Source organism: Solanum dulcamara, chromosome 11, assembly GCF_947179165.1.
Source record: "Solanum dulcamara chromosome 11, daSolDulc1.2, whole genome shotgun sequence".
Classification (NCBI taxonomy): Eukaryota; Viridiplantae; Streptophyta; class Magnoliopsida; order Solanales; family Solanaceae; genus Solanum; species Solanum dulcamara.
Window position 1 is genome coordinate 38063795 of NC_077247.1, and position 26931 is coordinate 38090725.

The window sequence follows — 26931 nt, forward strand, 5'->3', positions numbered from 1 at the left end:
CCGATAGTAATGAGTTCGGTTAAAAAGGAACATATGTTCATTCATATCTTGCAAAGTGGAGAAAAGAATGGCATCTTTGCAAAATGAATTATAATCACAATATTTTTTATATCAAAATCTTGATTATTTTTTTTAATCCAATCAATCGTCTTCATATGAATTTCAAACAGAGAGTTATAAATTTTATTAACCAGTAGAGAAAAGAAAAAAGAAAAATTAAAATTATGGTATGGAATTTATTGCAAAAACTGTTGGTTGTGTGGTAGACTAGTAGTCGAGAAAAGTAGAAAACTAGTAAAATTGTTTGTGCGGAATGGACCCAAGGGGAAAAATTGATGTTTCGGTGCACAAGTCAAAATTAGAAGATGGGTGTTATTAAATGGAAGTTATTAAAAGGTTCAATTTTCAAAGGATGGGGGACTAACATTAACTCTTTCTTTGTCTGCTGCCTCTTTTTTCTCTGCTTAACGTCAACCTACTCATACTGTTAAGCATGCATAGAATTCAAGATTGTGGATAACAGTTGGAGGGCGAATTTAAAATTTAAATTTTATGAATTTAATTATTAATTTTTTTTATTTTTGATGAACCCGATAAGTCGATAACATTAAGCTACATCCGCTCCTAGACATAGATGGCAGGCAGATGGAGTCGTGCAATTACAGAACGAGTTCAACCCTAATTCGAAAGGATTTGAGTTCGCACTGTTCCGTCTCACATAGAAATTTTCATAAATCAAGTTCCCATTTTGGAAAAGAATCATATTTGCACTTGTAATTTCACAAATAACGTTATATTTTTCATTCATTATACTTTTTTAATATATTTATCATTTTCAGCCAAATTAACGAACATATGTTCTTGTAAAAAAAATCATATTTATTCCTATTGCGTTAAATTTCTGTATCCCGCCTTAATTTCTTTATGTAGCGCCTACATGACATATTTTCTTCCCCAATTAAATCTACTAACACATTTAAACTCTTTTAACTCGCCCACCGCCCGCCCCACTAATAAATTAAAACCCAAAAACTTCATTATTCATATTCATGATGGATAGGATTTCGCTTCTCAAATCTCGTCTATATTAAAACCCAACTTCTATTATTAAACTGTTAAATCTAAAAGTAACCAACATTAACAACTTTTCCCTCGTCCATGTCTCATGATAGGTCATATACAAAATTTGCGGAATATTGAAAGTGATTTGACATAATTTCAAATTCAAAAAAAAAACAGACCTAAAAAAAGCCTCGACATGTGTATAGCACATTTTATGTCGTGTATATTCATGCAAATTTTTATAAATATACACAGATATACGTGAGATAAGTGTATATACACTATGGACTCTTTAGACACGGACTTGCTTAGAGATGCCATAGAGCAGGTTCGGATGATCCAGGGTAGGCTCTTGACAACCCAGAGTAGGCACAAGAGTTATGCGGATAGGAGAGTTCGACCATTGGAGTTCATGAAAGGTGACCATGCTTGGCTCCGAGTGTCGCCCATGAAGGGCGTGACACATTTTGGCAAGAAGGGCAAGCTTAGCCCTCGGTTTATTGGCTCATTTGAGATTTTGAGGAGAGGGGGAAAGGTGACTTACAGATTGGCCTTGCCACCTAGCTTATCAGCGGTACATCCTGTATTTAATGTTTTCATGCTCCAAAAGTATGTGTCGGACGAGTCTTAGGTGTTATCTCTTGACATAGTAGAGTTGGGTTCAGATTTGATCTTTGAGGAGGAGCCCATAACCATTCTTGATAGACAAGTTCGTAAGCTTAGAACCAAGGAGATAGTTTTAGTAAAGGTACAGTGGAGGCACCGCTCAATCAGAGAAGTGACTTGGTAGTCAGAGGACGACATGCTGGCCCGATATCCACAGTTTTTCGAGGTTTCAGGTACTTTCTTTTACTTTAAGTTCGAGGACGAATATGGTTTTAGTGGTGGATAGTGTAATGACCCTGAAGGTCATTTTTGTAAATTTTTGTAAAAAGATCATTTTACTCCTCTCAGTAGTTTTTCTAAGTCATATGTGATTGATATCTGATGTCAGTTCCGTAATTTTCTTGAAAACTGAGATTTTTGGTAAGCTTTGAGTTTTAGAGGTTTAGAATGACTCAAAAGTGGCATTTGAGGTTATTTAGAGTGTTGAGTCTTGGAATAGAATTTCATCGATTTCATCAATTTCAAAACATTGAAATTGGTCTAGGAGAGTTGACAAAACCAAATTTGGGATCATATAATAGATTTGAGGTATTGAGTTGGAAATAGTTGAGTTTTTGACAATAGGTTTGACTTTAATCAACATTTGGGGATCGAATGCTCGAAATTGAATTTCGATGACTCCGTTGGATTCGGAGGGCGGTTTTAGGCCTAGGGAGAGTTCCTATGTATTTTTCGAAAGCTCCGAGAGAGTTTTAGTCCTTTGAGGCATAATATTGATTTCGTTGCGACTTTTTAGTTTTTAGATCAATGAGGCCTCAAAAATGAACTTTGATGGTACCGTTGAGTCCGGAATGTCGAGCTTATCAGGGTTGCACATATGGTTTATCTACACGGGATCCCGAATGAATTTCGATGGTCAATTCAAAACTTTGAAACTTGGAGCATTTTGCTGTTTTTTGGCACTGATGCAGACCTCGCGATTGCGACGGGTAGGTCGTTTTCGCGACACTCGCTTAAGAGAGGACCCCTTTGCGAATTCGAAGGTGATGTGCGGGAGTCGCGAAAGCTACTCATGTGGTCGTTTTAGCGAAGAGACGGAGGTCGCAAAAGCGACCCAATTCTCGCGAAAGCGAGGGTCCGCTTAAGCGACAATTGAAAGGGATTTTGGCCGGCGTTTATGCTATTTTCTCCATTTTTGAACTTTAGAGCTCGGTAGGGGCGATTTGGAGAAGGACTTTTCATAGAATTTCATTGGATAAGTTATTTTGACACTACTTCATCATTTTCCAAAGATTTTAAAATGATTTGGGGATTTCAATGGGTGAAAATGACCATTTTCAAGAACTTTGAGCATTTCTTAAAATGGTGAATGTGGCTTTATTTGGGTTGGATTTTTTAAATGGTTTTCACTACTAAGATCCTAAGACTAAGAGGAACAATTTCATCTAAAAATTCCCGGAATTAAACCCCCAATTTCAAATTCAAATTTTGAGCCTTCAACCCCCCTTTTTCGTCGAATTTCGTGTTCTTAGTATCGTTGGACTTGGTTTCTGATTGTGATACAATATTTGAATAGATTGTGACAATTCGGAGTATAATCCGAAGGGCAAAGCTCACGTGGATTGATTGGTCACGTCTTGGTTAAGGCAAGTGGACTCTTAAAACTACATGAATCTCTTAGAAATCCCAAATATCCCGTTGTAAATATGTGTTGGGACGTAACGGAGATGAGGTTATGGGTTTAATTATGATATGAGTTAATCTAACATGAATCAACGGGATTAATAAAAGACGATGTGTGATATTGTTGAATATTGAATATTACATGCCGCAATCTAGATATCTATGTGCATTTGATGAGATACTTGATAGTCTAATTTTGATTACGGTTTGTCTGAATTGATTATTTCTCATTACTTGTGTGAGCATGTTGTTTGCATTAGTTTTGAGACACTGTGATGAGAAGTATGTGATTGTGAGACTGAGGTCATTTCCTGACAAAGGTATGATATGGCCGAGGTCATTTTCGGCGAGAGATTGATAGGCCGAAGTCATTTTTGATAGGATTAGATTGCCGATGTCATTTTTGGTGGGATTATATTTTCGTGGTCATTTTCGACGGGATTATATTGTCAAAGTCATTTCCAGCGAGATAATATGGTCGAGGTCATTTCCGGCAAAGTTGTGGGGCCAAGGTCATTTTCGATCAGGGATTATGAGACTGATATCATTTTTTGTTAGAGTTTATTATGTCGAGGTCTTTCCCGATAATTGCACTCATGCATGATCAATGAGTGTATTCTTTTTGGTGATTGTCTCTTATGACTTGAATTCTTCCAATTATTCATGAGAATCATACATTATTATAACCATACCGACTATTGTCGGGGATAATTTTCTTGCAAAGATATGAGAAAAGTGTGAAAGCAGAGCCATTATAAAAAAAATAAGTAACAAGATATAGCAGTAAGACTTCATAGTTAAAGATTCCCTCGATTTATCTTTTAGGTTGTGTATTGGTGTCTTGGTGTCTTGTGTAATTTAAGGTCATCGTTATTTTCCATGAACTCTTTGTCCCTGCAAGGTCCATATGAGAAAGGGTTATGATCTTTCTTAGATTAAAGAATTGAAAGAGATTAGGGTTAAAATTTGTGGTTGAATATTGCAGTAGATTTGGAATTGTCGTGATTCCCTCTCTTGAAATAATGTTGTCTCTCCTGTGTACAAAGAAAACTTCTTAGTTAGGAAAAGAATGTTGACCTCTCAAAATTGAGATCCAATTATTTATCGCATGATGTTTTTGATAACAGCCTTTACAAAAGAAAAAAGAATCAACTTTGTTGAACCCTCGATTTTTGAGAAGTAAGCAAATTTGATTTCCGACATAAATCAATCTCTCCGTAAAAAAAAGAATAATACAAAAGTCAAAGCATTAGTTTATTTTTATAACAATTAATGCAAATATCACACAATGAACTAAACATATAAATGTTGCTTTGTATGAAGACAAACTAATTTATGTGTGAAAAAAGACAAAATAGACAGAAATTGACCCATTTTAATTTTACGATTGATTTTTGAGAAAGGTTGACTTGCGTTGACTCACAAATTTCTTGTGCTTCAACTTTTGTACCTTCATTTTTCTTAAATGCAGAAGAAGTTCTCAATTTCTTTGAAAGAATGAGGAAAATTGAAAACTTTAAATACAGGACCGAGCCTTGAAAGGCTGCCTACGTATTTCACAAAGGAAAATTCAGGTACTACGTAGTTCGACCAACTTGATTTTTTTAATGGAACATCAACCCTTTTTTGGGAGATGAGAGAGCAAGGTTTATGATTTGAGAGTAAAGTTTGAATTTTGTTGGAAAACTAAAGACTCATTGAGTATATGGACGCACTGTCGATAGTGACTCGATATTTATGCCTATGAGGCTCCAGAAAAGATTCTAAAAGAGTGCACTAGCATGTCTCCAAATGAAGCAACATATTCACAAAAACAGTTATAGCATATAACACATAAACAGTTATTGCGCATCCTAAACAGATATGTGACCTTTTTGCGCCAAGGATAGGCTTAACGATTTGAATGATGTATCATGTCATTTGAAATGTTCCATTTCCCCCAAACTTATATTTATACAAATATTATGAATAAACTGAATGAGATACATAATGAGGAGAAAGAGATACAAATAATCAGTCTCACGCAGGCGTACAATCCTAACTAAACCTTCGTGGAAAATCCTTCATTCTTGACTTCTTGACATCAACCTCTTTTGGATAGAATAGTAACTTGCGAAGATCATTTTTTGACTAGAATAAGCTACTAAAATGAACTTCCAACCCCGAGGGACAATGGTTTGTCAAACAACGCATACAACCTTCAAATTTAAACATATAGGTATGATCATTCATTTAGGCTGAGGGTTGTTTTGCACTCAAGGTGGTCTTTAATTGGCCCAATACTCCTTGGGTATTGGGTCGTCTTAGGCCAATATGCTAAATCTGGGATTTGTTTTTGCTCTACGCTAGGTTGACTAAGAGTGCGCTATATTTTAAAGTGTACCGGTGACCCAAACAGACAACTCAGACTGGGGGAAGTTAGCGACTGTTGACCCCCTAGAAACATTTTGGATTCAACGGTTGCGACCCGCATAACCGTCATTTAAGTAAGAAAATAAAATGTCAAGTGGCGAAAAATATATTATGCATGCAATGACAATTTAATATTCGAAATTTAAACACATAAAATGCAAATAAAAAATAAATTACTAATTATTACAATCTCAAATAGTTAGTCAAATAAATCAAAAAAATCTAATAGTTAGAACCTAATTAATTTCCCAGCGGAGTCGCCATTTCTGTTATGTCAGAAAAAAATAGTTTAAAATTAATTTCAACTTTATAGAGAAAAAATCAATTTTAGAAAAAGAGGAGTCGCCACTTAATTTTTTTATAGAAATTAAGAAAACTTAATTTAAAAGACCCTAACAGATTTAAGTTTTAAAAATTCAGAGTAAAAGGTACGAGGTTCTTATTTCCACTTTAATAAGGTGTTCAACATTCAAAGTGGCCGCTAATGCGCGGTTGTCCAACGATTTGAAAATTAGTTGACTAACTTTTAAAAATGTTAATTTAAAAGAAAACGAAGACTTTAAAATTATTTTTTTGAAAAAAATGATCAAACTTAAACATTGAAAATAATATATATGTATAAAAAAAGTAAAGTTTACCAAATGCCTAAGTAAAGGTAGAAAATCATCTAAAGAGTAAATTAACATGAATTGGTTTATCTTTAGGGAAATCTAATTAAGTTAAAGCAAAATTAAATTAATATCTAAGCAAGCATAAATAACATGAGTAAATAAATTATTACAACCCAAATTAATAACAACAACAACCCAGTGAAATCCTACATCGTGGGGTCTGGGGAGGGTAAAGTGTACGCAGACCTGACTCCTACCAATGTAGGACGGTTGTTTCCGAAAGACCCTCGGCTCAATAAAAACATAGGAAAAAGGTGAGACAAGAATATTAATAGTAGGAAAGTAGATAACGGAAGAGTTTCAAACAATAGTATAGTCAAAGCATAAAAAAATAGTAGATATAGTCAAATAATAGCATAAATACCATAAATAACATAAGATAACATAAAAACCCGAATTAATATAAATAAATAATAAATAACACATGAAAATATTGCCCGACACTTAATTTTTGTACGTCTGAACTAAGTTGTTGGTCCATCTGCGTTTTGGGCTTAAGCACAATTCTACTGTATATCGCAGTTGTATACAAACTGTATATCGGAATGTATATACACTATATATAGTGTATACAACTTTATTTCTGTATATCAAACTGTGTACACACAAAATAACACTTGTTTGTTCCCTGTATCTATTGTATATCACTATATATCAAATTATATATATATTGTATATCAGTGTATACAATATTATTTTCTTGCATATCAGACTATATAGATACTGTATATCAGTGTATATGACACTATTTTCACCTGTATTCTGTGTATACATCCCAATATCAATATATAAATATGAATATTACTTTCTTTTCCATTTATCAACTTTCCACCAATTCAAACAAGATGATGGAAGACTCAAAACTCAACGATATGCAACGATAGGGTCCAAAGATAGACTCGAATTGATATCACATGCACCAAGAAACATATGCATGATATTTTAAGTTATCAAATTGATGAACATCCTAGATTGACTAACAACATGCATATATGTGGACAAAAGAACACAAATTTAATATATACGCTATATTAACTCAAATTTTAAAGAAAGAATTAAATCAATTAGGCCATGAAAGTTCTGATTAAATAATAACTTTAAGCATATTTTTGTTATCTAAATCATGTTAAAAGAAGAAATTAAAAATATGAAAATCTATATTGTCAAAGATAACTATTTAGAAAAATAATAAACAAAACTAAGATCTTTTATGAAATAATCCTAACACATGATAGCTAATTAATTCTAACACATGCTAACTATAAAAAAAATTCTATCATTAATCTAATTATTCTTAATACATGCTAACTAAAAAAAACCAAGACTACGAATCAACTAAATATAAAATATGAAATAATTAAATAAAATAAACTTGAAAAAAGATTTTACCTCTTTTCAGGCAGCAAGATTGAAGACGATGAGCGAAAGACAACTTCACCACCACCCAAGAGTTTGATGGAACTCCAATCTACAAAAAAAAGATTAAAAATTTAGACTCGAACCTTCGTGGGTTCGACGTTATAAGAACACTGTTCTTAGCCTAAATTTTGACTTCAATCTCCTATTTTTCTTGAAGAAAAATATAGATTGAAAGCTAAAAATTTTACAATTTTTAGTACAATTTTTAGGCTGGAGACAAGAGTCCAAAATACTAGCCAAGTTAATAAAATTTTTAACTTTGGGGTGGCTAAAAAATCTCCCACTTCTTGTCCCTTCTTAATAAGAATATGAGCCTTTATATAAGCTTCAAAAACTTTAAATTTTCATACAATTTTCGATGTGGAGATTGAGGATTTTTTATTATTTTTTTTAGAAAAAACTAAAATTTTCAAAAATGCAAACTATAATTAAATTAACCTAACAAACATTGTATTTAGTGAAAAATGAAATCTTTTTAAAATAATTTTTGAATAATTACATAAATAGTAATCAAAGATATAGTTTATAGAAATATGTATATTATACTAAAATTTATAAAAAAAAATAAAAATAGTTAAGAATAACATGAAAATATCTTTTTCTTTATAAAAGCTAATTATTTCAAAAATGTTTGAAATTCAAAGAAATTCGATAGCTAATTTGCGTTGTGGAGGGTCAAAATTGGGTGTCAACAGAAGACATATTGAAACTGCATTTTATTTTAGTTTTGTTTTCTTTAGCGGTTTATACATGTGACAACTCATCTTTGGGGGTAAATTAAGTTGAAAGACTTTTGCTTTTTTATTATTATTTACCTATTTAGACTGTTTTCACTTTATTTATCGAAGTATAAGGTTTTAGGCTGACTTGTCCGATGGAAAAGGACAGACATCATCACACCTGGATTCAGGTCGTGACAGACATTTATAATACATTTATATTGCATGCAAAATAACTTTTATACGTAGTGTATTGTATCCATATTACATACATAATTCATTTTTAATACACAGTACAGTTTTTTTTTTTACCTATAATACATTTAAGGAAACATTACACCATCCATGTATTTAGGAGTCAATATTTCAATTTTTAAATACAAGTTTAAGTATGTTCAACTTATAACATTTTATTTTCAGATCTTAACATATCTCTATTTATTTAAGATTAGTTTAAATTAAATCCTTTATAATTTTTTTATTTATATCATAATTAATAAGAGATAATTATGTGGAGAGAGATGAATAAAATCTGATAAAATATTAATGGGATCAAATCAAATCACTATAATCTCGAGTTATCACCCACACACGCCTAAATTTTTTACCCTTTTCGTGTGCTTTCAGTTTTGTTTCTCTTTCTACTTCACCTTCTCTCTTCAACTTAATTCAAAACACTTTCTAATTCAAATCTTACAACAAATCATTGTTCTGTCACATGGATTGCTTCACTCGTGGAATTGCTTCTTGTGTTTCCAATGACTTTGATTGATCCACCAAAACAATTGATTGTGTGACCAATGAGAATTATGTGTTCATCCCAGGTCATCAATTGACCTTCACCCGTAGTGCCACCAACAATCACATCCTCAACGCCATTTTTGATTTACAAATTTACTAAGGCGATTTTAAAAAATTATGTTCCTTTACATAATTTATATAAAAATAAATTAATTTAAAATTATAAATAAAAACACAAAATTTGTATTGAAGATAAATAGGGAAGAAAAAGAAAAAAATGTGCTTGAAAATGTTAAAGAAAAAATAACTTATGTGGGTATATTAAGGGAGAAAATTGTGTGAGAATATTAAGGAGAGATTAAAAAAATAAAAGAAATTTAAGAAATAAGAATACTACATTAAAAATATGATTTTCGAATAAAAAAACAATATCAATTTTTAAAACAATAAAAAAATATCGTAGAAAGGAGGAGGAAAGAAAAACTAAAACAAGAGATTGATACCATTAATTAGGAGATTGATAACAACCAAAATAAAGTCCAACTAAATGGAGAAAATCAAGGATTAATATATCTAGCTATTTATAAAACTCTATATTTAAGGAAAAATATATTGCTATTTAATTACTTAATAAAATATAGTCAATTAATTTATAAATTAAAACTAGAGTCATGATTGAATGATAATTCGGTATTACCATTAATACATTTATTACCTTTTTCTTTAATGTGTTTATTAATAAATTAATTAATGTATTATATTTTAAAATTTGTTACAACTTGATAGAGTTTACTGCTACAACTTGAAAGTTATAAAATTTTGTTATAACTCGAAATATAATATCTTAATAATGACATTTTAAAAAATTTCACTACATTTTAATACATTTATAATACATATATATTACATATATACTTCACTTTTAATACATAGTATACGCGCTATAGATGATAAATAATTTTTAAATATAGTATATCTAGGTAATAAATAAAAAATATGTTTAAAAGCAGTAAATATTTTATAAAAAACTCAAAAAGATAATTATTCCAAATAAAAAGGGCTAGTTTTAAATATATATAATAAAGTAATTAGCTTACAATAAATATAACCATGTTTTATTCACATAAAAAACAACCAAAATTATAGGAAGTATACATTGGCTATACAATATAGCTTGTCAAAAGTCATAGAAAGTATAAACTGATTATACAATATAGCTTACCTATATAAGACTATACACTAACTATACATTATGATACAATCAAAAGTTGAAAAATGACTTAATTGTACATGAAGTATATATTAACTATTCAATTTTTATCAACTCAAAATCACATCTCAACCGTCCCAAATTTTAAATATGAAATCTTTTTGATGTTTTGTGTATTTTGATATAGGCATAATAAATAAATATGACCCTTAACTCGACTTCATCTGAAAAATATGACCTCTACTTTTTACTAGTGCACAAGTAGATACTTTAACTATTCAAAAGTTGAATAAATAGACACATTAGTCTTACATGACAATTTTGTTTCCTGCATGGCATCCCACGTGCATTCTGCCACAAATGACACGTCTCTACTTGTTCGATTTTATACAAGTTTAAGTGTCTACTTGTGCACACTCAAAGTTGGAGGGCATAAATGTAAAATGAGTCCAAGTTAAAGGGCATGTTTATGTATTATGCCTTCGATATATAATTCGTTCAAAACAGACTTACATTTTCAATACGTCGAATTATAAATTAAAAAAAGGAGAAGAAGTAGACAACCAAGAAGAATGACAAAGAAGGAGGAGGAGGAGGGGGGTAGGAGGAAGGAAGAAGAAGAAGGAAACCATTAATGGCAAAATTAAAAGGAAGAAGAAGAAGTGTATGGCCAATGGCCAATTCGACCATTTTTTTTTTTGCAAAGAAGATGACCGACCATCCCTTTTGTATAACTTATACAAATATTCGAATAGTGTGTTGCATACTCATTTAAGAAAAGATATGTATAAAATTGTCAACTAATATATACGTTGTATATCTTTGACTTATTAATTCACATATTATGTATCTTAATTAGTTGGGAAAACGATACAATTTGGATTCATTAATGAAACTATTTATTCAAATTAGACCCAACTTAAATTATTTATCCTTAATAGATCCATGATCAAAATTATTTACGCGTCTACTGAACTTTCTCTTTTCTCATTTCGCACATAATGTCAATATCACAACTATGAATTAATACTCTGTGATACTCCATTGATATACTGATACCATATCAGTATCATATAGGATTAGACTCTTTTTTTAAGAAATAAATAAGAATCAATTAAAAGAAAATTATAAAAGTCACAATCTTATTTATTAAACTCTAAATTAGTAGAAAATATATTTTTATAATTTTTTCTCTTTTTGTAAATTTTTTTAAAAATTGAATCTGAATTAGACTCTTCTTTTAACATTAAAATTATAATATTAAAGAATTGAAAATAAATCAATGATATCATGACAATATATAGATATACTATCACGATTTCGACCCACCGTGACTGACATCTACTCTAATTCTCTGGTGGGAGAACTATTCTAGCAACCCAATAATAAAAATCGAAATATGTACACAAGTTTAGATATGTGAAAGCATGATATAAACTAGAATAATGACTAAGTCCCCATAAACTCAGCCACAACAAAGATCACATATCAAGAAGTGTGGAAACACACTAGAAAACTGAAAATCGTCTGTATCAAAACTCTAACAATGTCTGAAAAGGAAAGGGAAATACTCTCACAAGAAAATATAATAATACAACAGTGTCTAAAATCTTAGTCCTGAAAAAGGAGACTAGAACATGGAAGAGTCCGTGGCAACTTGAAACAAACAACTCACCATTGAACTCAAACAAGCTTAATCTTCTAATCGAGATTTCTTCGCAGTTGGATAAATATGCCCTGTACTCAACAAAAAGGCAAAGTAAGAGTAATATAAATACACAAAAATAATGGTGTAATAGTAGGATCACGCGGTTAGCCAGTAAGCGAATCATAAATAAGTAATTCAACACACTAGAGATATACATATATAGAATAAGTCAACAATATCTCAATATCACAACTCAATGACTTCCACATGCTATAATTTTACACAAACGTCCTCTCAAAGGACCTGCAAATAATCAACTTTGTGTCAAAACGTGACATCCGATCAAAGTATGTGTTAGAATGTGACACCCGATTCAAATACGCATCGAATGTGACACCCATTCAAATTATGTGTCGAAAAGTGACACCCGATCAAAAAATATCACAATAACAAAACATTCAATGTTTACAACATTTATACTACCTAGAATAGGTTCATCACAATAACAGACCAACAAGTGATCATTTCATCCATAATCTAGGATGGTTCCCTATTATTATACACATGCATATCATAAAGCAATTTAACAAGTATATGAAATACATACGAAAAACCAGACCATCATCTACCTCAAATTCAAGCTTTCACAGCCTTACAATGCAAAAACCTTCCCTTTCTGGGTTCATTCTTCTCTTTCTTGGTTTAGAAAATATTAAATACATATCAAGAATCAATACAATGGCCTAACTATCAGGAAATATAACACAATTTCACTCCTTGGGCCAAAACATGATCCTAACCTTACCCTAGGGCTATTTTCCACCATAGATTTTCAGTTCAAACCCTCCCCCAATGATTATCATCCATACTTCTAGTTTCTAGGAATCAAAGTATGAATCTAGGGAGTAAAAACCTTACCTTAAGCGTGAAAATATGTGGAAAATTAATGAAAATCGCCCTAGGTCGCCTCTTGGGGTTTTATAAACTAATTGTTGCAGAAAAGATCATTTCTAGTCTTTTTCACGACTTAAGTCGCGACTGTCCTACTATGACGGGACAGATCCCGCTCTGGTGAGAATAATTCCGCTTTTGCAGGATATACAGAAATAGTGAGTTCGGAGTTTGTTCTCCAAGCCCCCATTTTCAACATACCTCTTTCAAAGATGCATTAAAATTATACCCTTCACGCCAAATTCAATTTCGAGAATTTTACTTGCTCGAATGCGATTTTGCGAAGACGTAAATGCTCTGTATCGTCTTGGATATCAGCCTATCCAATCAAATTATATATTTGACCTCCCATCATTCACATGATCACCTAGCTTATAATTCGTTCATGTTTGGCCTAGGCTCAAATTTTTTGAAGTCACTATCCGAACTTTTCTGGCCCGAAATCCTTCCCTATTGGTCTATCCCTAATAACGGAAATAAGTCATTACAATATAGGAAACAAACTATCACCTACCTCGAAGTCAAGTTTTGATAACTCTAAAGTGCTGGAGCTTTTCCCTTCCGGGTTCGTTTAACTTGTTCTTGGTCTAAAGCAGTAATAACATACGAAGGATCAATACAAGGGTCTAATTTACATGATTTATAACATAATTCCCTTCTTAGGCCAAACTTATTATCCTAACCCCCATTGTAGGGCTATTTTCCACCATTAATTTCAGTTCAAAACCCTCCCCAATGATCACCCGCCATAGATTATGGATTCTAGAAACTAATTTACAAATTTAGGGAGTAAATTACTTACCCTTGGCACAAATTATGGTGGAAACCAACAAGAATTCGCTCTAGGTCGCTTTTGGTCTTTGAAAAACAAAGTTGGAATGACTAAAACTATTTTTTGGACTTTTTCCCGACTTTAAGTCGCGTCTGTCTCACCACAGCGGGACCCATCCTGGCGGCAGTAATTCTTCTCTGTCGGAATAGGCGGAGACAGAGAGCTCGTAAAGAATCTCAAGTCTTCTATTTCACAACATACCCTCATCCCAAGACGTCTTAATTTATATCTTTCATGCCAAGTCTAATTTCGGAAGTTTTACTCGCCTGAATGCGATTCTGTTAAGCCGTACAAACTTTTATCATCTTGGCTATCAGCTAACCCAATCAAATTAAAGATTCAACCCCCTATCCAATTCCGAATCACCCTAGACTTCCCCAGACTCAGGATTCGTCCAAGTCTGGCCTGAACTCAAATTTTCTGAAGTCACTACCCAAGCTTTTCTAGTTCGAATTTCTTTCCTATTGACTTATTCGTAATGAAGGGAATATGTCGTTACATATACCGTAATGGTATCATGGATGATTGAGTAATCTCATCGAAGGACAGAAGCAAACCTCAATGAAAACACTGCCCAGTTACTCTTTGATACTATCAGAGTATATTATACTTTGATGGTATCAAAGAGGAAGAAAAAGTGCTTCAATGAAGACACTTTTCAGTTATTTTTTGATACTATCAAAGTATATTCATACACTGTAATATATTGTGATGGTGGAGCTGATGTCAGCACACGAATTTAAAATAAAAATAAGGTATAAAATTAATGAGATATTTAAGGATAAATATTTTATTTTTTTAAAGGATATACGTGTTCTTTTCCTTAATTAATTCGTTATTAATTGGTCGTTTAAGAAGTTGTTGTCACTTTAATATCCAAGCCCACCACCTTGTTCCTATAGGCTATAAGTCATCATCTGATGCCGCATCATTTTCCGGAATCTTATTAATATTTTAACTCATGACATTACCTCTTTTGCTTGAAATATAGGTTGAACTCATTAGTAGTCTTTTAAAGTTGACTGAAATTTTTATTTAGATATTTTAATTAGATTTTATTTATTTTAGATATCTTATGTGGAGATTTGTTATGTCATTTTAACACCATTTATATATTTTTAGAACTAGCTTAAGTGTGTAAAAGGACTTGGAGTGTAATAGCTTGTTTCTATCATAAATTTCGTTGTTTAGGACCCAAAAAATTAGGGCAATTTGCATCAAGAAAAACTGAAAATAAAGAGAGTTTTTTTATTATTCTTGAGGGTAAACGTTTTTTATTCAATTATTGTAGAAGACAATATTGATGTAGTAGAACTTAAAATTTATTTTTTGATTTGATTTTAAAAAGAAACAAATATCATAAATTCTTAGAGAATGTTGGTGGTCTTATTTTTTTCAGTAAAGAAATTGACTTTTTTTGCTGAAGAAATTGGATTCTAATGTAACCCAACAAAATTTTGTAGGATTTTTTTCAAAAAGTTGTGTGGTGATGGAGGATGGTGGAAGGTGAAGAAGTTGGAAAAAAAGAGTGAGGAAGAAGAAGAAAGAGAGAAGAATATTTTCCAGAAAAAAGAAGCTATTTACGCACTGAAAATTCGTGTAACACACTTATTGTGCTGAGTCAGTGAATAGTGTCAAAAGAACACAACGGACCTCCACATGAGGTGTCTAAAATGAACAAAGATAAATTGAGGTGTCTAAGTGAAAATTGATACCAATTTTAGGAGGCTACCAATGGATTCAGCCTGAAATATATATCATGTTAAAATTCAGATCTCTTTGTTTTTGTTCTATAATTTGTCAAAGAATAAAACATTTTAACATAATAAGTGAAATAATTCAAGACCATTATATAAACGCTTTTAATTAGAGATCTCTGTTTAGGTTTGCGTTCATTTTTTTTAGCTTATTAGGATTTCCTTATCACACAATTGTGTTTTACTTATAAAATGAAAAGGGATACTTTCGTTAGAGGATAAAGCTTTGTAATTCTACAAATTGAGGATCTTTTTTTTTATACAACTACAAATTATTATTATAAAAAATATATAATCTAGAGAAGATTATTTTCTCGGTAATTTTAATAGTTTCTTAATTTAGGTATAAGTTTTCTCATATGTAACAATTGACAAAACCACATTATAATATTCTTTTTGTTTTTGATTTATCATCGTTCAAGGTTAGCTTTGGCATTATGCCTTGTCATTTCGATTTCAACACTTTGCACAACCAATGAGGACAAGTGCGCTCTCTCTAATACGATTTTGATATGTGATCACGAGGGGACTCAAGCACGTTAGTTAGTGGTCTGAAGCAAAAATCGAGTGGAGACCTTAAATTAAATTAATATATTATTTTATGAAATTTATTCTTCTATATCTTCGGAGTGGAATTGATAATTTTTCTTATTATCAATTTATTTTAATAATATTTTTTAATTAAAAATATAATTAATCAATTTAATCTTTACTCAAGATATGTAAAACCTTTTCTAATAATTCTTTTTTGTATGAATTTTTTTTCTATAAATAGTACTTACTCAATAAATTATTTTTAAAAAAAATATAACCTGTTATTACTATTAGAAATAAAAAATAAATGAGGCCCCTCACAAGTCACAACTATCATAATTTTTTCCCGAAAAAGTCTTACACAAGCAACAAATGACAAGTGTATATTTTGACATAATTGTCATATTTGTATAGTATTTGCAGCTTCTTTTTTCTTTTGGGTTACAAGTTGAAGAAATATCCTCCATGTTTCAATTGTGTGGTACAATTTAAAATTTGAGAGTCAATTTTTTTATTTTTTATTACGAGTAAGGACATGATTTTTTAAGGTTTTCTGAATAAAATTAATTGCATATTTACAAACTTACTTAAAAATATATTATAAGTCATAAAAAAATATAATTCTACATATTTAAAAGTCATAAATTATAATCAAAGAAAAATTTATTCGTCTTTCAAATTGATTCCCTAAGCCGTCGTTCGGTAAGTGGCTAAAAAATAATTTGTTGATGTATTAATTTTTATATAACTTATACCATATTTGATAGGTAGAAAGGAAATATGTTAATTCTTGTATAAAATTAATGACGTTTGATTGACAATTTAGAAATTCCATAACTAATTCATGTATAAGTTATGAAAAAATTTATGTATTATTTTATGTATGATAGAAAATAAAATAACTAATACATATATAACTAATCTTTGTATAATTAATACATACATAAAATAATACTTAAATTTATTTATAATTAACTCTACATTACTAATATTTGTATAATTGTATTAAGCTACCAACCCCTAAATGATCATTCAATTACCCACTAAAAAGTTAGATGAGCTGGAATTGAATATGAGATCTAATGAGCAAACAGTAGCTGACTAGTCAACCTGTAGTCTCCGAGGATCGATGGAGAGTTTTGTATTCTGCATGTACAATGACATCTCTTGGGGATCCAGTAAAGCCAATGCCTTTAACCAGTGGGAAGCTTTTTATCCAACCGGTGACAGGTACTTAGGGGTCGTTCGATTGACAAGAAATTATCACGGAATTAATTATTACTGAATAAGTTATACTAGAATTAGGGGTGGATTTATGTAATTGGAACGGGGTGTCACACCATTCCATGATCTCGATTGAAAATTTATATATACATGTATATTTGTATATATATCTATAAGAAAAATAAAATATTATACATGACATCTTTAGAAATAATGAGTCTTGTGATGCCCGTAGTTAAAACTCAGGTTTACCACGGCAGGGATGTAGGTTCGAGCCCTCTAAATTTTGTATGCAAATGTGCTAATAAATATTGATTATTATCTTACTTTACATTGGAGATTTTGTCATATGTTACTATTCAAAGTAGTGTGACACCCAGAGATTCAAAATCCCGAATCTGCTTTTGACTGGGATAAGTTATTCCACTATATATGTAGGATGATTTATTCATTACTAAAATATAAATAATGTGATACATAATCTCAAAATTATCAAATACCTCAAACTAAATACATAATAAAATAGTCTTATATTTTATCATTGAAATTATTATAACTTATCCTGGCACCAAACGACTCCTTAAAGATTAAACTTACTGCATCCACTGCAATAAGTACTGCCGACATTTTACAACATTATTGTTTACAATATGTCAAAATACTTGGGACCATACAATAATTGTTGATCCTCTACCTCCAACGCAAATAATAAATAAAAAATGAGTACTATTAACAAGGCCCACCCAACGAGTTATCTTGGTCGAAAAACTAGATTATATATATATATATATGTATTAGTAAAGGAGAAACATCGTGGAGTGTCAATCAAAAATAACTTTTCTAGCTCATAATGATAGGAATATTTTTTTTGGTAAAGAGCACTTAAGAGTCCTAAATATGAATTAGCCGAATTGATGAATTCAATATAAACTAAAGGGTTAAAAGAAAAGGACTAGTACTATTGTCACGATCCGAATTCGGATGTAATGACACTCATATCAATCCATCGAGACAAGTCAACCTAAAAGTCAACGGAAAGTAAATGCGGAAGTAATTGAGATAAAGCAAGGTTTAATTTAGTCAAAAACAAATAAATAATCTCAAAATCCCCCAAGACTGATTGTCATGTGTACAAGCCACTAATACATTACCGAAATACGAAAGAAAATACAGTCACAATGTCTTCGTCTCTAGAATAGGACTAAAACATAATAAAAGAGTAAGAGGTGTCCGCTAGATGGATGTAATAGCTACCTCAACACTCGAGATGATAGCCTCGAAAGTGGTAGAAAAGACTAAGAGATCAAGCAGATCCGGGCTCACAACCTACACAAGTGTAGAAGTAAGGGGTGAGTACCGAACAACACGGTACTTAGCAAGTGGATAACTAAAACTAATCAAAGCTTAATAGATATAAGTACTCCTGTCATCCCAACCGAACTTCCTTAATTACAACCTGCATAAAATTAGCCCAACTCTACACTCTACACGATAATAATAATAATACAGTCCGTAAATACTCATTAGTAGCCTCATCAAGTGAATCATATCAAGTCAAGTTCAACATATACAGAGCAGTAAGTGGTAAACACGAATTCACAATTATTAACAAAATGCGATGCAATGAAATGAGATGATGCGTGCCTGTTCTATCGGTACACATCCGCTGAATTACAGTTCGAAACCCATGGAGGACATTTTTGTCCATGTTACCTGCCACGGAGCGTGTGACCCATCCCCTCAATATACATATCCTACTACGGAGCGTGTGGCCCGACCCCTTTGCTTCATATTATTTTCAGTCTCAGCACAGTATGTCAGACCCAACGTAATCAATTCAAGTTCATATGATTCACAATAATAACATGAGAACGGCAATAATTTTTTCTATCTCCTATCAACATAGTCATTTCACATGTCTAAAATAAATTCATAATTTCATCACATCAATTCCATCAATACATGTCATTAAATCGCCATTTTATACCTCCCATCTCCATTTTTAAGGCCAATCATACAGTCAATAACCCAGTCCAATCCTCATTACTCCCCAATGCACATAACAAGGAAATACAAACATCTACAAGTTAAACTGAGGTTTAGAAATTCACTTGCCTCAAATAATTAAACAACCACTCTGGACTTGAGACTTCCTCTTTCGTTGAGCTTCCAAATCAATGTAATCTAGTCAATAAACAATCACAATAAGACTTCAAAACTAACAACACTCATATTACTATATGTCTAGTCTAAACCCAAAAAATATCACAAATCTATACTCAGGTCTTAAATATCAAATCTAGGGTTAGGTCTCAATTCCTCTAAACTTTATAAATTTGATGGTATTCTACAAAACACCTATTAATTAATTACCTATCAAAACTTAAATCATAATGTACTAACTATAAGAAAACCTGAAATTGAACTCAATTTATGCAAATCCGTATGAAGTTCAGAATTACCTATGAAATATTCCTATGCAGAATGCTACTTATATACCTATTATATAATAATTATAACTTTTCTTTCAGTGATTGATTTATCATTGCCAGTCATTGGCCATAAATACTTTATGGTTGACCACTAATCCTTATCAACAATAACCCATAGAAACAAATTAAACGTGCCCATCAATTTGTAAAAACCAACCTTAAGACAAATTGAAATCTAATTTCTTCCCCAGACATATTATAATAATATTATCATATATGAGTAATCAATGCATGCATACACACGGACTTTAAACTTGATTGAAATTCACTTACCTCTCTTCGTGCTCATGTGCCGTCGTTGCAGAGTGAGTTTCTTGTTTCTTTTTTTTTTCCCTTTTTAAAACTAATCATGTACTAAAGTAACAAATTCTACTAATCTATTTTATTAAATATAAGAAAAGTGGTATAGATATTAAATAAATAAATATTTTAGCCCATCAATTAAATTAATTATTTAAAATCACCCATCAATTAATTAATTGAAGTTATCGAATAGTCCACAATTTTCAATTTAAATCTTTGAAATGGATCTTTTATAAAAAAGAAAGCCTTATTCTCAAAATGACTTAACGGATCATTACAGCTACTTGCCTGCAAAAAGACATGATGTTACATCAACAAAAAATATCAACACCATTGGATATAATTTCAATAATATCCACCACATAAATAGCAGGGGATGATCGTAGCAGTCACAGTAGGAGCGACGTCATGCAAGTAATTAGTAAAGCAATATCGACTTAATGGACACGTTCCAACTAATTAAATAACTCGAGGAAATTGGATTTATGGAAGAATTTTAGATAAGGGCACATTTTGATGGATTTGAGATAAAAATGTGTTGTAATTTAATTTTGTATGGTGTAATGCAAAGTTGTAGTAAGAGGATGATTCTATGTGGTTGTTTTAATTTATTAAGCTCATTAAAGTTCTTAGATTCGATACCAGATAAGTAACAATTTTAATTTAAGTAGGTGTTCGATACCTGATTTCAAATCAATGTTTATTTATGAAATTTGCATAAAAATTTCAATTTCCAATCATGATTTTAAATTACAATTTCAATTTCTTTCAAATATAAACATGACACATAATTTATATTTTTTAAAAACATAATAAATTTTTCTAAAAATTACTCATGCTCAAGGTGAAGAGATAGTTCGTATCATATGACAGGATTTTATCAAAGAATAATTAGTTACTATTATTATTGATTTATTGAATCGGTGAATCTTTGTAAAATCATGTATATTTAAAAGTTTGTAATAACATGTAATCACAAATATTTATTTATAAAAGGAACATGAAGATATATGATTTAGTAGTTCGATATTCGAATACCTTGTTTATGAGTTATGATTTGTTCATTTGGTAAGATTGTTTAAGAGATGAGACAATTTTGATATAAGTTTTCACAAATTAAAAAGTTTTATAATTAAAAAGAATACAACTTAAAAATTTAAATTGCACGTTGAAATAACATTTCAACTTTAAATCAACCATCAAACAAGAAAGTTTTTTCCCTGGCATATAGTTAATTATCATGTTTTCCAATTGCTTAGTGCATTTACATTAATATATAACCATTACTAGGCATAAACAAAGAAACTTTTGACTAGATTTCTAGGTCTTTTTTTTTGTTACCAACGAGAGTTACCCAACTTAAAAATGATCAAGATTATGTTGCTTGGACTTTTTAAAAACGCGATACAACTTACAAGCCGTGATTCATGAACCATGAGACAAATAACCTTCCTTTGCAACTTTGTTGTCTTGTATTTTTTTTTGTTGATTCATTTTCAGTTTTAGTAAAGGTCTGGTCTCCCTCGATCAGCAATAATTGACACTCTGGTCTTTCTAATTTGCTCTGCTTGCATTACCTTCGTTTTCTATCGTAAGGTAAATGTGAGTTCAAAATAATCAGAATCAAAAGAGTCTTTACTAACTTTGTAACCCTTCGACACAATTGTTCGAGATTGTCGGGGTCGGGGGCTTGGTCGTGCTCTAGCTCCCTAATAAGTACTCTTCCGTCTCAAATCTCAATTTATGTGCAACTTTCAAATTTCGAGATTTAAACAAGTTCTTATGATCGAAATGGTTTATATATATTTTAAATATCTTGAATTATCAATTGTTGTAACTTATAGTACTATTTAGAAAGTTTTCAAATCTGTAAATTTTATTTCTAAAAATTTTAAAGATTTCATCCTCGAATATACGATCAAAATTAACTTGTTTGACTTTTGAAATTTGAATTGTGCCACCTAAATTGAATCATGAGGAGTGTTTCTTATGTCATCATTCGGATATCATAGTTGAATTCTGAATTCACATATAAAATCTTTTTAAAAAAATTAATATACTTGCAAACTACGTAAGAAATACTAAAAATCACAATAATTAACAATTTAAAAAACATAAAAAAAATTGCATTCAAATAAAAACTTGTTTGACTTTGTAAATTCAAATGATACGTGAAGCATCAGTAATTATTAAAATTAGAAGTTTGCAATTGTAAAAATTACTAGTAAATTGGTAGCAGTGAAATAATATGGTATGAATATAGTGTAGCTTAAATTAAAAAATGCTTCTGATACCCTCTCATCTCTTACACAGTACTCCCTCCATTCGGTGTCATATATGGCTATATAAGCTAGTAACATCTTCCCCTGACCTTCTAAGGAAAAGTAGCAAAAGATGAAGGCAAAAAACATATTTGGCAGCCACTTTATTTCAACAGCTCAATTATTAGTACTACTCATCTTCTTTGTTTCCTCATTCTTCCATGCAAATACCTTAACTTCATCTGGCAAAAATGGCAGAGAAGCAATAGAAATCATAATTGGAGGAGGAGATGTCCCTCCCATTGCTCCTGCTTATCCTCCTTCTAATGGAGATGAACCAATATGCCCTCTTCCTCCTCCTCCTCCAGAGCCACTTTGTCCCCCTCCAATGCCCCCACCCTCACCCAAACCCCCAAAGACTCCACTTCCTCCCAAACCCAGAGTATCCCCACCCCCACCCCCACCCTCTCCCAAACCCAGAGTATCCCCACCCCCCTCCAATGATCTACTAGCATCAGCCATAGGTGTCATTCAAAGATTTAAAAGGACAATAACTAAAGACCCTTTTAACGTTACAGGAACATGGGAAGGCAAAGACATTTGCAAAGACAAAACCAAGTATAAAGGTTTCATTTGCAACAACAACAAAGTTGTTGCTGTCGATTTCAATGGTTTTCGCTTAGAGGGAAAGCCTCTGTCCCTGAAGGATTTCCTTAATGGAATCAAGACTCTGGAAATTTTCCATTCCAACTCCAACAACTTTACTGGAGAATTACCCAATGATATATCAACCCAGAAGATCCAAAATCTTTTCGAGCTAGATTTGAGCAATAACAAATTTATGGGTACTTTTCCAAAAGCTGTTCTTAGTGCCACCAGGTTAACTTATTTGGATATCAGATTCAACCAGATAAAAGGTCTAGTCGATCCTCAAGTATTCACACTAGACCTTGATATTCTTTTTCTTAACGACAATTATTTTTCCGGGAAAATCCCGGAAAATTTAGGCCGTACTCCTGCCCTGTTTCTTACACTAGCCAACAACCAATTTACTGGTGAAATCCCCAAAAGCATTGGCCAGGCCAAGGGAAACCTCTTGGAGGTTGTCATGTTTAATAATCAACTTACTGGTTGCTTGCCTTACGAGATAGGCATGTTGAAATTGGCATCTGTATTTGATGCTAGTAAGAACAAATTAACAGGTCCAATCCCGCAATCTTTCGGTTGCCTTGAGCAAATGGAATTGATGAATCTGTCTTACAATCAATTGTATGGCGAAGTACCGGAAACGTTGTGCAAGATCAGCTGCTTGGATAAACTCACTTTGAAATACAACTATTTCACACAGGTTGGACCAGAATGTCGGAAACTGATAGAGGAGAATGTACTTGATGTTGGCATGAATTGCATTATTGATCTTGAGAACCAGAGAAAACCAGAGGAATGCGAAGCTTTCTTTTTGCAAAACAAGAAATGCCGGGATATGAAATCACTAAGCTACGTGCCTTGTAATATTCATGAGCTCTCTTCTAGGAAGAATTCTGCATGTCCAGCTAAACGTGGCGATGCAATGGCTCGTTCTACTACTTATGCTGCCATCAATAAACCTCACCTCTGATTTATCTACCATTTGTAATTCTCTAGTGTAATTTTTATAATTATCTATGTGGATTCTTGACTTATATTTACTTGTTTTATGTATTGAATTTGTAAGTACTGAGTATAAGCTTTTGGTCTTTTGGAGCAAACTGTTGCGTCAATTATTAGATTAAAAAGCATCCACTTGGGATTCTACTTTTCAACTATTTGAAACGAATAAAAATCTTCATTTATAGTTTGGTTTATAAATCCCTTGCTATCAATACTTTGATCCAAAAATGTCCTTATTGTTAAAAAATTTAATGCTTCAATTTATCATCATCCATACTTTGTGTTCAACTTCTATCTACTTCTCTGTGAATGAATTTTCAAACCTTGCTGATACGTGTACCAGATGAGGAAATGGCTAATGAGAGGCGTTGGTTTGGCCTTTCATAAATGGAAACAGAATAAATCTTCTATAGTAAAGATATTTACTCTTTATTCTTGATTCTGACACACTTTTGTTGTAGATACTGTTACTTCCTCTCAAACCATAATACTATTATTTGATTAGATCATCGAATCCATAGCCATACTTGGCTAGTTGAATCCTACTTTGTAAATACGAGCTACCAGTTAATAAATTATTACTAATACTAAGCACATAATTTAACCTCATACAAGTAACACACACAAGTTCATTTCTTCGGACAGTTGTGTTATACATGACAAAATGTAACATTTCATAAAATCCATTCGATATAAAATAGCTAAGTATTCAATTTGCCGCAGGAAATGTGCAGACTTTGACAGAACTAGTTGCATTTTCATTTATAGGAGAATTCATTAAAAGCAACACCAACAGAGGGTTGGAGTATTTAATTTTTGCACCTGTCTACTGAACACTGGACCCTCCCTCCTTTTCCTTAGCATAATAATAAATCTAAAATTTCACACTTGTTTAAATTATGAAATTCACCTTATGATACAATACATTGAACTTGTATGGTGCCAAATTATATATGGTTGCGACAGAACTTGTAGCTGTTGGGAGCCATTCTTCCTATGACAAAATGTCCCAACATATCCTTGGAATTCACCAAATTCTCTTTACATAAGAACTCTTCACTTGTGATTCTGTCCACTTTTTGATTAAAATCATGCACAAAAACATGTGTCTTCGGATTGCCACTCTTGTTGCTCCGTGCCAATACTCCAGCAGTGAAAATAGCAGACATTCGACCGGGTGCCTCTGGCCAGTACCCTCTTGGTCCATCAACCAAAATAACATCCCAATTCACCTCATAGAATTGATTAGGAAGGTCATTTATCCCGAGTTTACACTCCGAAAACAACAAATTCTGCACTGGCTTACATTCGTTTCGTATTTGTTCCTTCACTGCAGCAATCAACTCTTTCATTTCGCTCAATTTGGTTGTATACTGCACGTCGTAAGCTTCAATTTCAGGGTATTTCTCCTCAATGTAAGCAGCATAATATCTATTTTCGTCGATGAAAACTGTTCTGCCATTGTGATTTAAGGCTTTCCATAGAAGTGTCTCGTGGGTAAGGCCGAAAACGAGGAGATTACAAGGTTGTTGACATTGTCGAAGGACATCAGCAATTTGTTTGATATCTGTATACGACATACGTTCGGTGTTGTTGGAATTTGAAGCATAATGTGTAAGGGCCCTTACAACTGCTTTTGACAAGGGAGGATTAGCTGAACCAGTTATGGCAGAGACAGCGGCGACAGAGGAAGTGGTGAGGGATTCTCTTGTGTAAATAAGAGTAAGGAGGAATGCAAGAGTGAAAAATGAAATAAAAGCAAGAACCCATAAACGATTGGAGGTGCCCTGTTTCTGTATATAAGGATGTAAGAGTATGAGTTTTGTGTTACTGCCAATGTTGTTCTTCATCTTTGTGTCCTAGGTAGGGTGATCAAAAGGGGTGGAAGGGTGTAAAGAGATTGATTCAGAAATCTCTGCAAAGTAGAATGGGCTTTTGAGAGGGAAGGGGGCTGAGCTTTAAAGAAACATGGACATGATGAGGATTGGCATGATAGTATTAGTGTATATGATTAACAAAATTTGAACAACAGTTATACTTTTAAGGAGTTGCATTACATGTATGGTGATACAGCGGATAATATTCAATCATCATCCACGGGAAATAATATTTTTAGATGAAGCAATAATATTTGAGAGCTTCTAACTTAAAATTGGATAGAGCAGACGTAAAGCAAGCTCTTAATGGCAAAGAGAATTTGACTTGTTTCATTTTTCCTATTTGACTTTAAAGGCCAGTATATGATTTTGACATATTACATAAATGGGACATTGTTTAACTTGACTGATATATGTACTCTACAATTTTGAGTGTACACAAGTAGACAACGGCGAAACGAGAATTTTCACTAAGGGAGTTCAAATTAAAATATGAAAAGTAAACACACGAAGAAGCCAAAGGGGATTCAATATCTAGTATATGTACAATCACAACAACAACAACATACCAAGTGAAATTCCACAAGTAAAGTTTAGGAGGATAGAATGTACGCAGACCTTACCACTACCTCGTGGAGGTACAAACACTATTTCTGAAAGATCCTCAGCTCAAGAGATGAAGAAGGAAATAGTGAAGAAAATATAATAAGTAATAGAAGACGGTGCAAAGTCTAACAGAAGGGAGCAAAGACAACAACAAAATAGTACGTAATCAATAAACAACATACTAGGATGGATTTTTGAAAACAAGAACTGCAATAATGCAACTAATACAATGGCAAATACCAATCACCCTGAGCAAGACAACACTATATTACA

General features: G+C 32.0%; 2 protein-coding genes across 2 annotated transcripts; one reads left to right on the forward strand and one right to left on the reverse strand.

Moving 5' to 3' along the window:
• Nucleotides 1-22597: 22597 nt before the first annotated feature.
• LOC129873098 (uncharacterized protein At4g06744-like) lies at nt 22598-24273 on the forward strand. Its single transcript, XM_055948103.1, has one exon. The coding sequence runs from the start codon at nt 22659-22661 to the stop codon at nt 24141-24143; it is 1485 nt and encodes a 494-aa protein (XP_055804078.1). The 5' UTR covers nt 22598-22658; the 3' UTR covers nt 24144-24273.
• A 530-nt stretch (nt 24274-24803) lies between these two features.
• Nucleotides 24804-26357, reverse strand: LOC129873099 (protein IRX15-LIKE-like). The gene has a single exon (XM_055948104.1). It carries the CDS (start codon nt 26023-26025, stop codon nt 25123-25125), a length of 903 nt encoding a protein of 300 aa, XP_055804079.1. The 5' UTR covers nt 26026-26357; the 3' UTR covers nt 24804-25122.
• Between the last annotated feature and the right edge of the window lie 574 nt (nt 26358-26931).